Consider the following 12,902-nt stretch of genomic DNA (forward strand, 5'->3'; position numbering starts at 1 on the left):
GTAACGCAGTGGGAACCAAATATCTTTATGAAGTAGAAAATGAGAAACAAATAACAAAAGAGTTATTATTTATTGGGGCACCCCCACAAATTTCAGTTTTGCGAATAATAGTCAATAATTTAAATGGGTTGAAGCAGAGAAGGAATCTGAGAACAGTGCTAATAATGATTCAACAAGGACTAGTTTGGTCATTAAAACTGTGAAATTTAAAAAAGTTCCGTTGCCGGGAATCGAACCCGGGTCTCCTGGGTGAAAGCCAGATATCCTAACCGCTGGACGACAACGGATTTGTATAAAGTTTATTCCATCAAATTATATCTAGTATTAAATAACGCTGTCAATTATTTTTGTGTGTGCAATAAATAACAGAGGAAAATTAATCAAAGTAAGAACTCCGGTTTCAGAGTTTGAAAGTATTTTAGACTTTATTTTTAATTTCTATAATATTTTCTGTTTTATTTAGCAAAAATTATTATGTTCATATTATGAATGAGGATGGTTAGACTTCTCGATTTTCTTATTATGTTTGGCTTAGTATCATGACCAATATTAACTTTTTTTCTTGATTCAATGATATTGAATTTCAGCATAAAAAGGAACACCTATACAACTTCTGTTCTTAACAATTAGCAGCAAGGACATTATTGATATTTTCTTGTAAAGGGTAAAGGTCTTTATAATAATATCAACAAATAAATACTCCTTTCTCTTAATTCAGAATTGTACAAACCTAAATATTTCTAGTCAATTCAATGTTTTCCACTAAACTCAAGACCATTATTCGTTTCTGGTTTTTTTTCCCCTTGTTTAGACTAACACCATATTTATATGTTTATAATTAGACGATTGTGATCAAATATACCCCAACATACAAATAATTTTAGATACAAACATAGAAAAAAGTTTTCTGGACTAGTGATTAGTTGAATATAAAATGCCATGAATTTAAGCATGTTTAAAGCAATACTGTAAACGGACTCATTTCAGGCTACATAGCTCAAACTCTTGCCCTTCTAACTTATGAGAAAAAAGATAATAGCTAGAGAGGTCTCTAAATTTAAATAAAATAAGGACTTTTTACAAGAAGTCATCTTTATTTTTTTATTATTCATCGATATTTTTATTGATAATATGCCAAAAGTTATAAGTTTTTATTAAATATTTATTTTCATGTCAAATTATATATTAAAATAATAAAAGAGAATTTTAGTTTTCAATAATAACTAATGATATCAAAGAGATTTATTCTTTAACTTACTGCACCAAAAAGAAACTAGAAATAAAAAAAATAAAAATAAAACTAATTTAGTAATATTGCTTACAATCACATAGAAGTCTCAAACTGAAGTAGGTATCTCTACAATGACTCAATTAGAGGGCAAATAGATTAAAGAAACCGTACTCTTGACCTTGACTTCAACTTTTTCCTAACAAAAATAAAAATACACTCAATATTTGACCTTGAAAGATTATTAATGCTTTATTTGATATCATATTAACTATTAATCTTCTCCAGTTTAAGTACCGCCACCAGGGTAAGTGCAACCATTGTAACCTATCATAAGACAGAAAATAGAAGGATCAATCTACAAGACTTAACAAACAATATTAACAAAATCACCATATTTTAACCAAATTACTCTCAAATGAAACAAAGACAGCGAGAAGTTCCCTTTCGAAATTGAAATATAAAAATAGCTTTCAAAATGATTAACTTAGCAACCTTCATAACATTGAACGTTATATTTGAAAAATCATTCATCAATGTTACTATTCTAATATAATAGGAACAAAGGCTAAATTAGTCATTTCATAAACCAATCAAACAACAATCATGTTCAATTATTATGTTATCATTCATGTCCCTTAAAAAAGAAGCTTTATTAGTTAATTTGGGATCCATCATAGGTTTTAGTTGCTCTTTTAAATTGAATGTAACACTAAATAAATAAAAGAGGAGGCTTACTAGGATTTGCAGATGTAAGAGTGGCGGTTTGTGAGAAATCACAATTCCAAGGGTGTTTGGGAGAGTTTTGATAGTAAAGATTGATGGCATAGGCAGCGTGGGAAGCAAGAGTGTTGGGCTCAAAACAGGCCCCTCCCGCTTGGATGGGCCCGCAGTCGACGCCTTGCCCACATGCGTAGTCCAAACTGGCCTGCAATTGTGCATCCGACACCCCTGCCTTCGGCACACACCATTGTTGTGAGGATGGACTCACTGGAGTCGCTGATGGAGTCTGATGGATAATATAAATATTAAAATCAAATCAAACTCAATTTACCCTATCTTCTTAGACTCAACCAATAATAACCCAAAGTAAATACTAACAATTTGAAATTGACGCATCCAAGACATGACATAATTTTTTTAAGGAAAATAGATCGGCATTCTATATACCTACTTGTGTTTTTTCTGGTACGGCTGTTTGCATGATTTAAACTTGATGTGAAATGTCATTATTCTTAGCTACAACAAATTCAAATAACCAACTACGTGTCATTATTCTCAACTTTGCTAAAAGTCTATCCACCAACCCTACTCATATATATATGAATTCTTCATTTTAAGCCTTATCAGTGATGATTAATTATTTTTATAAACGTAGAAAGCAACATGTTTAAATCTAGCTTTCGGTACTGTAAACTATTCAGAATTTTCTAAAAATTTACAGATGCTCTAAATAGCTACAATATACATAGTCATAAAAAAAACCGCGCAGAAAACTGTTTAGGGGTCGAGAAACAGTGAGAGCCATATCGGTAGGACTTAAAGTGAAGGCCCTATAAGAGAATTGTTCTCTCTATATATAGAGAGGATAATTTTGTAGTGCGAACTTAGAAACCCGCGCTGGTGCGGCTTCTTTGTGAGCAATATTATTGGTTAAAAGTTAAGGTTGCACAACTTTACATATAAGAACGATTCTACACTAACATTTCTTTTCTATTTAATAAGTCATTGTACAATTTTTTATTTTTTTTAAAAAAGTAACCAATGTGATAATGGTTGTTGGGCACCACATGTAATAGACATGTCAAATTTTTATATTTGTTTTGATATATTTTTAATGGTAGTAAGACCATGTAATAAATTTATTTATTTATAAAATGTAAGTGTATCCCACACTCTTTTTTTTCCATCTTCTATCTAATGTTCTTCAATCCATTATCATATTCTCAATGTTGCCGGAAAAAACTCACAAAACAAAAAATAATTACAGAAAAAAAAAAAAAGTCTTTAATAAGTATAAATGCAAACCATCCCTGATGCAAAAGTCCATCTGAATCCTTTGATTATTGTGAACTTACTGACTTTAATAGATACTTCTCTCTTTCACTTTACCATCTATTATATCTATTTCTAATAAATAAATATATGGGTTAGGCATGTGTACAAACTAATTTAGAGCAAAATGTAAATTTTATTGAGGGAAATGAATAATGTTTTGATATAATGTAATGTAAATTACTCAATATTTCTTTTCTTTTATTCTTTTTTAGTCTTTTGGCTATTTATATATGAAAAGATTTAATGAGTTTGTTGAGCTTTTGACTTTACTTTATTGTTGTCTTTATGAAGTAATTAATGGTTTTATTCTTTGTGCTCCAATTTAATCATTTTTGTAGATTATTTGGTTGGTTCATTCAGTTAATCATGTTTTTAATCAAAGCATGCACATGGAACTTTACATCAAGAGGATGATTTGAATTTTTTATTCTCTGTAATTTTCTTTTGTGAGTTTTTCATGAGAACTAGGAAGAAATTTTAGAGAGACAATAGGGAGAGAAAAGAAAGAGAGGAGCTTACAAAGAAATAGGACAACTACTGTTAATTTCTTGTATTTTTCGTTAGAGTACAAAATAAAATACAAACAATTTTATTTTAATTTCCCTCAAATCGTATGTTTGGCCAATAAAATAGGTTTAAACAAAATCCATCCGGGTGCGGGCATTTCGTACACTCGTACTACAAATTTATATATACTAGATACAAGTAACGTTTAATGTACGTTTGTTTAGTTTTATTTACAGAATTTATTAATTTTTTTTATTAAATTTGTATCATTGTCATATAAATTTCAAATAAATAAATAATAATATATATAAAAGAATGACATAAACATATTAAATGAAAAATTAAACCAAAACATTGTTTATGATTTTTCAAAATATATATAATATGATAACATTTTTAAACATAAATGATAATATTTGTATAATAAAAAGTTTTTTAATGAATAAAAAATTGAATATAACATCACTGTTGTTAGGCGAAATGGTTTTATTTTATTTTAAATTGTTAGTTTTGTGACTTATTTGTAATTTTAGTTCATAAAATTTTGACAAAAATTGAATTTAGGGTTCTATTTGAACAATTTTACAAAAACGAGTTCCAAAAAATTATTTGTCAAAATACAGGGTCCAAACAAGTAATTTGATAAAACACATGGACCAAAAATGTATAAACCCTTAAATTTATATTAATATAATTATTGATTATTTAATCTTGTGTTATATATTATTATAATAATGATATTTTATAACATTTAAATTTGAATTTATATTAATATAATTATTATATATGCAGTCTTATATTAAATATTATAATAATAATGATATTTTATAACATTTAAACTTATATTAATATAATTAATAAATATTTATTTTTAATTAATTTTAAATGTATATTCCGTTAAATATTTCATTAAAATTAACAAAACAAACTGTTGAAATCAATAATTTACGTTATCTACACACTTTTTATATAAAAGAAAATTTGTGCATTCCAGTTTTTAAATTAAATACTTTTTTCTAATTTTCTTTTAGAAAAAATATCAATAAATTTCAATATAATAAATATTAAAAAATTCTAAATTAAAACGATGAATTTAAAAAGTTTATTGTGTCAAATTTTAATTATTTAATTTAAAAAAATTTAAAGCCAACAAAAAGTTATATATAAATATATATTATTTGATTATTGGTTAGAGTAACTAAATAAGTAATTTTTTATTAAAAAAACTAAAGAGAAAAATAAGAAAATATGTTTATTTATGTCTTACTATACTATCACATATATGTTTTGATAAACAAAATAAGATAAATGACAAAATAAATAATTAATAAAAGAATGAAAAACATTAAATTTAAGCATATAAATATTTTTCGATTATAGTTTTGAAAATATAAATGATAGAGTAATTTGAATATGTGATGAGAAATTATTATTCATTTATTAGTTTTTTTTCTTAAATTTATTAACCTTATTTAGATGATTTTTTCTTCAATTTATTTACCTTATTTAATTAATAAAGTCTTCACTTTATTTAGATGACTTTGAAACTAATAGTGTTAGAAAATAATTAAAAAATGTTAAATATAATGGAGAATAACAATTTCCGTTATACTCAAATTAGATATCTCTTCTATATAATAAGTATGTAGATAACGGAAATTTTTTGTTTTAACGGTTTTTTATTTCTTTAATGTTAATTTTAACGGAATATTCTTATATTTAACATAATATTATCATATTTAACGGTAGTTTATAAACACTTAAACTTAACTAAAATAAAATAAATAATTAAAAAAAATTAAAATATGATATTTTTGAGATATTTTACAATAATAATTATTTAAAAATAATAAATAATTAAACAAATTAAAATATGATATTTTTGAGATATTTTACAATAATAATTATTTAAAAATAATAAAATCATACGTTTTATAACTTAAATAAAATTTAATTAAACTTAAACTCACTTATTAGAATAATATCATATTAAACATATAATATAATGAGAAATTATAGTAAATGACCCAAAATAATGGCATGAGGAAGCTAATGTCCTCATTTTTAAAATTGTAGAGAAATGATCATTTCATATTGTTGATTACCTAAGTTATTATTTTGCACCAAGCCACAAATGAATATTAGGGTTTACCTAAGGCTAAAGAGGTTAAAGAGGGTAAGGGTAAATGTGGAATTTCGTTATAATAATTTGTTGTATTGGACTGTTTGTTGATTTTTTTTTTTAAACTGGGACATTTATCTAAATAATGATTGTTTTGAAGATTATTTTGCTCGTTGCCCCTAATATAATCTACTGTGAATTAGCAACAAATTATTTTAAAAAAAAAAAGCAAGAAACTTAAATTTAAAATCACGTATAATCTTTAATATTAAATTAAACATATAATATATAATCTATTGTTGTTAGTCTCAAATTCAAAAACTAAAACAAACATAAACTTAAATAAAAATAAATAAATTATTTAATTAAAATAGGATATTTATTTCAAAATTTATATGACATTAATATAAATTTAATAAAAAATATATATATACTAGATACAAGCAACGTGCAATATGCACGTTTTTTTAGTTTTAAAGTTGTAAACATTGTCTATAATTTTAATAAAAACTGGTTTACTATTTTTAAAAAAAATATATATTTATAATAGAATGAATTATATATAATCTACATATAATATAATCTCCACATATAATCTCTACATATATAATTTTTAAACACAACGTTGACATGTATATATATTTACATGACTACATGACATATATATAAAATAATATTTAAAAAGAAATTAATAATAGAAATAAAATAAGAATAGAAAAAGTCATAGTGTAGACAGTAGTATACATGTATCAACTATTTTTAGTTTTTAATGTATATCACAATATCCTTTGGTGAATTTGATGGAGAAAAAGAGCTTCAATGACTTGATAAAAAATAAACTATCACACAAATTTATAAAATAAAAAAAATGATATGTATGCATTTATTATTTTTAAATAAATATGATTTAATTATTTAAATTATCATAAATTATTATAAAATATCTTTAAAATATTATATTTTTGTTTATTTATGTTTAAGTTTATGTTTGATGTAGTTTTTAAATTGGGCAGTGACAACAAAATATTATATATTAAATGTTTAATATATTATTAAGTTTAAGTTTAATTAAATTTTATTTAAATTATTAAATATATAGTTTTATTATTTTTAAATAATTATTATTGTACAATATTTCCAAAATATCATATTTTAATTTATTTGATTATTTATTTTATTTAAATTTAAGTCATATTTATACTTTATTACTGATAAATATAAAAATATTTTATTAAATATAAAAATATTCGATTAAAGAATGAAAAGAACCCTGTTAAAACAAAAAAAAATTGTTTATCTCCCCACATTTTATATAGAATATATGTATATATTTATAGAGGTGTAGATTATCTGACCTGGCTAGTTTTGGAGAGACCAATATCATAGGTCATGGTGAGATCAGGCCTGAAAAGGCCGAAAGCCCGTTCAGAGGCTGGGCCGGGCTTCAAATCCTCATCATAGAGAGCAAAAATGTAGGTATCGACAGACTTTCGAGGCATTAAAGGCGTGCCAACCAAAGATCGAAGGTGAGCAATCAAATTGCCATTATAGGCCTTGGCATTCTCTAAGCTTGCTCCAACTTCGTTGGCGTCCCCACGGTATGCCCATCCTGTCTCTGCAACCATTATCTCAACTTCCTTGAAACCCATTGCCTTCAGCGCTGAATGTACTGCATCAACCTACGTACGTACGTACACTTCATTTATATGATTACTATATGCTTTTAAAACAATAAACACCACCAATATTCAAAATATGCATACATACATGTATCACAGTCACCTCCGATCATTTATTCTTTTTAAATTTGTAATTTTATTACTCATTTATTAACTACAACATACATAATTTACTCATTACGTCTCAACTAGTGAATAAGGAGAATCGAACCCATTCTTGGTCCCAAGTTTTTAATATTTAAAAATGGGACGTCCATTCTATAGGACAAGAGCGTGTGCGTGTTCTAAAGCCTTATCACACTACATCCAATGATAACATTAATATTGGATGGTGGACTTATCTAAAAATTATTGCAATGCCCAGCTAGGCTGTCATTCACCACCAACCAATATTATTACGTCTTATCAGCTACATTTCGATTTCAAGCCTTCTATTCTGTTTTCTAAAAGTTAACCATACTATGAATTACACTTTTTTTTTTGGGCTGAACCTCTCTCTCAATTGAATGCTAATCAATTAAGATGCATCAATGTAGCTTTTAATTAAAACAATTAAAATAAATATCAACACAAAGCCAAACCAAATACTTGGCTTTTATTAAAAAAAAAAAAAAAAGTAAATAACAATTTGATATTTTATATTTTATCGAAATATCCTATGTTTTTAATAATGCTCATCTAGTATTATGTAATTTGAAATCGTAAGTATCTTAAACTTAAATTTGATCAATAAATTTTTTTTAATATGACCAAATTATCCTCAAGTATATGTAATTAAGTAATTAAATTATAAGATCAAATTTGAGTGCAGAATACCAAATATTTATGATTTTAAATTACAAATATGAGATGATTATTATTGAAAACATAAAATATTAAGTCTGTATTTAGATAAGAGACAAAGTAACAAATAAATATTTATCTTTTCAAATAAAAAATATTATTTTAAATAATTTTTTTTTTCAAAAGAGGACAGAGTTTGTTGACTTTACTCATTAATCGCATACCAAAGTGATAACATGTATTAATTTTGTTATTGACAAAATGTATTAAACCAAATCCTAGCACTGTAGCTAAAAGTTAATCAACAAAGTACTCGGTGTATTTATTTCTATAGAAACATAGAGCTAACCTTAAACCTAATCTAAATCTAAAGTATAAAAATACAACCGACCGTAGAATACAATAGCTCGGAGGCATCCTACGTCAATGTCGTGGACACCAAGACACGTGGACAAGCATGAAAATCAAACTAACTTATACCAGAAGGCATGAAGTCCACTGCTTACTCTTGCTCGCTCGTTGACTTACATGTCAAACTTTTTAAAATGGGCCTGGGCCGCACACTAATTTCTAAGATTTAATAGTACGATTTTTTTTTCAAGGTATTAATGGTACGAAATTGAAAATAAGTTTTTTTTCTTTTTTATTTTGGAAATTGAAAATAAGTTTTTTTTTTCTTTTTTTTGGCTTACGCTGAAACTCACCTGAGCATCAAACATGTTCATGTACTTAATTCCGGTTCCGGAGTCGACTCGTCCCGAGTTAGACTGGAACAAGCAAAACGCCAGCGTTTCCGGTCTCGGATCGCTCTGGTACGCGAAGAACGGGTACGGGTTGATGGCTAGAGGCGAGTGATTATCTCTCAGGAAAGTCAGCAGACTCTTTAGAGTGTTTTGCAATTCGGGTCGAAACTGACCTGAGGACGGAGGGTCCGACTGGCCCAGCACCGCCATCGAGTGTACAGTCGAGACCCGGACCTTACCGCCGAGAGAAACAGAGGCAAGGGCATTTTGAACATTTTGCATTGCCGGGACGAGTTGGGAGATCAAGTCCTGGTCGCCAAAGGTCAGGACCTCGTTCCCGACGGTGACTATGGTGATGTTGCTGGCTGGGTAGAAGGGCAGGACGTTCGAATTGACCCATTGAATCGCCGAGTTGGGATCCGAGGCGAGCGGCGGGATGTCGCCATTGGATGCTCCGATAACGATTCCGACTCCGGTTCCAGCAAGTGATTTGATGATGGCCGGATCAGCGCCGTAAAGCCGGACGTTCCGGATAGTGGTTGATTGAATGAGCTTCGCCGTGGCTTCTGGCGCCGGCAAGTTATCAGCGACTTGGCCATAGTTTATGCCGATGAAGGATTGAGATTCTGCATAAAGGGAAAAAAAACAGGGAGACGTCGTTTATATAGAAAATTGGAATAGGAGGAACTTGAAGGAAAACAAAATGGAAGGAGAATAACCAGAGGAGTAAAAGGAGGAGAAAAGAAGAAGGAGAAAGATAGAGATGTGGGCTTTGGAGCAGTAAAGATGTGAAAGTGAGTCCATATCGTGTGTGTGGACTGTGGAACGCCGTTGCTTGACAGAACCGACCACAACGAACGAGCCTTCTATATATTTTTATTTCTCTCCTTTGCTACCAATATATTGTAGTACTCTATAACTACATATAATGAAATGAAATGTAAGTAGGTAAAAATATAGTCATGTTGATAGGAGAAAACAGCGTGAGTGAGAGAGACGACTGATAAGGATTTATGAAAATAGGGTGATGAGTGAGAAAAGTTGTAGTGGGGACTGGTGCATATTTTCCCAGTATTTACTTATACCATTCCATACAAGTTCACTAAATTATATTAAAATAAAACGTCAATAGCGAATGAGAAAAAATTAAACTAAGCTTAGCTGGAGTTTGAGATAGACGCCTCGTGGGTGGGACCATATTGTATAGATTGGAGAGGTAGGAGAATTGTTATATTATTTTATATAATATAATAATTGATTAAATTATGTGACATGTCATTTGTCGCTAGTTGTAAGATAATAATGAGATTTACAAAATTAGATGTATGTGTATATTGAAGTGTAACATATTTTTAGAATTAAAAAATTAACTACGAATTTGTAACTTCAAAATATCACCTAATAATGTGTAGATTGAGAGATATACATTTTTTTTATTGAATTTCGTAAAAGTATTATGTGATATAGTTGTTGAAGATGTGTTTTTAACTCTCATTAGATGAATGGAGGTTTCAAAATCATGTGGGAAAATTATTAAGACGTTTTGGAAAAATATGCAAAATTAGGAGGTTGTAACAGCTTTCAGGCTACGGCCACAAGCATCCCAGGTGCGACCTGAAAAGCAGTGGCTCATGGCCACAACTTGGGGTGCTGGCAGCCAAATTCCATTTTGTCTTTTTTCTAATTTGAATAGTTTTAACATCTCAAGTAACTCCCAAATCTTAATTTTAATTCTATAAACATTCAATTAAACATTGGTAACAACCAATGGGGTTAGTGGAATTTAAAATTTAAATGGTGTCTCAAAACTCTATAAATAGGAGCCTAATGCTCACTTGTAAGACACTATTTTCTATACACAAAGTACTTGGTTAGAAAATAGACCAAAATGCTTAATAATTCCAGATAGTTATTTCCATACTTGAGAGTCCCTTAGTGCTTAGAGAATATGATAAATAAGCTTTTGGACAAAAGTCTTGAACCTTGTTCAAGTTAGTGATCCCACTATTTTACACATTGGTTGTGTGAGAATTCTTATTCTTATTCTTGTTTCTTTATTTCTTTTGTTTTGTTTCTTTCTTTAGTTTATATATTTATTTGTATTATTTATGTTTTGAGTTGTATTCTTCTTCTTTTACATCTTTCTATTTTATTTTGTATCAATTACAATTGGGTTATAACATTTCTTTAATCAATTACCTTGTCTATTGTATTTTTCTTTTCCCTATTTTCATTGTATAATATATATTCTCTAACAAGAATTACCAAAATGATAATGACTTACTATGATGATATGGCTTGGTGACTAAGACTACTAGGGGAGTGTTTTGGACAAAGAACCACTACTAAAAATCAGGGGTTCAACGTCGATTATGAACCGATGCATTTGCTAATTGCGCCGATTTTGCAATTGATACTGTAGAAGGTGACACAATTGAGATGGTCAGAAGCGTCAGTCTATAACTGACGCTATTGGGCAGATGCGTCGGTCTGTAACTGATGCTTCTGAGGGGCGAATGGGTCGGTTTGTAATCGAAGCTTCTGACCTACAAATGTGTCGGTTATAGACCGACGACAAGGTTTGTGTCAGTGCAGAACCGACACTGATGAGTTTAAAAATTGTGTTATGTAAACTTTTTTTTCCATTTTCCCCATGCAGCAAAACAAAACCAAAACCAAAAGCAAATGCAGAAAGACGAAAACAGAAGCAAAAACACTAAGTAAAACACTTAACACTTATATATATATATATATATATCAAAACACTGGTCAAAACACTTAACACTTATATATATATATATCAAAAGTATATATTTATATGAAACTATATATACAATGGTCGAGATATATGATTCAAAAAATAATATTCATATACTCGAGAGAAAACAATGACTAAGTTTCTAATCAAAATCTACTAACTTAATCATTGTTTAGAGACAAAAAAATAAGTTAGCTAGTAAACTAATCTAAGCCATGATCGACATATGACTCAAAAAATTATATTCATACTCGTTTGATATATAGAGGTACATATTAGCTAGCACTAGTTCTCATCAAACACTGAGATAAGGTAGAATTGACTCCGCCCATTCATTTATAACAAAAACTTTCACATTTAGCCTAATTAAAAATATTATTAATTTAAATTTAAACTTAAACTAAACTACGTTTTATCTTCTTTCTATTCCCTATACAATAAAATTTACAAACCTAACTCTACAATCCTAATCCTAATTTTACAATCAATTTTTTAACACAAAAATTAACATGTTGACTGCCTTTTTCGCTATCAATTAAATCTGAAAGTATAAAGAAAATAATATAAAAGAACACAAGGAATTTTACGTGGTTTGGGCTATAAAAGAGCCCTAGTCCACGAGTCTGTAGTATTTAGTGAGCTTGAAGCTTGTTTTAGCAAGCTTCAATGGTGGTTCTCAGGCAGCGTATATATTGCACTGAGTTATAGAGTTTCTCTCTCTAAAAATCTGAAACCCCTAAAAGGAGATACTCCAGCCCTATTTATAAGGATGGGGTCATTGATGTTAATCATCTATCATGTATACAAGATCCCCCCCATCCTGGGGTATTGATGTTGAGTTAATACAAAAAGGGCTGCACTAAAACATAGAATACGGCCCGCGCAGATTCGACGGAGCCCATTGTAGAAAGTCACACATCACTTTATGGGGAACATATCTGTGACAATCAGGGCGCGGCACACGTTTGCCCATGTCATATGGAGTTGTGGGAAATGCTGATTGTCGAGTGTATGAACTCGACAC

The 12,902-nt window shown here is 28.8% G+C and overlaps 1 protein-coding gene and 1 non-coding gene across 2 annotated transcripts; both read right to left on the reverse strand.

Moving 5' to 3' along the window:
* Positions 1-215: 215 nt before the first annotated feature.
* On the reverse strand, positions 216-287 carry TRNAE-UUC (transfer RNA glutamic acid (anticodon UUC)). The gene has a single exon. It is a non-coding gene; the product is annotated as a tRNA-Glu (tRNA).
* Positions 288-1,280: 993 nt separating this feature from the next.
* Positions 1,281-10,149, reverse strand: LOC133798744 (glucan endo-1,3-beta-glucosidase 7). Its single transcript, XM_062237210.1, has 5 exons — positions 9,840-10,149; positions 9,082-9,746; positions 7,271-7,594; positions 1,967-2,237; positions 1,281-1,555 (listed from the first exon to the last, which is right to left on the reverse strand). The coding sequence occupies exons 1-5, from the start codon at positions 9,922-9,924 to the stop codon at positions 1,518-1,520; spliced, it is 1,383 nt and encodes a 460-aa protein (XP_062093194.1). The 5' UTR covers positions 9,925-10,149; the 3' UTR covers positions 1,281-1,517.
* Positions 10,150-12,902: the final 2,753 nt, after the last annotated feature.

Source organism: Humulus lupulus, chromosome 1 (assembly GCF_963169125.1).
Source record: "Humulus lupulus chromosome 1, drHumLupu1.1, whole genome shotgun sequence".
Classification (NCBI taxonomy): domain Eukaryota; kingdom Viridiplantae; phylum Streptophyta; class Magnoliopsida; order Rosales; family Cannabaceae; genus Humulus; species Humulus lupulus.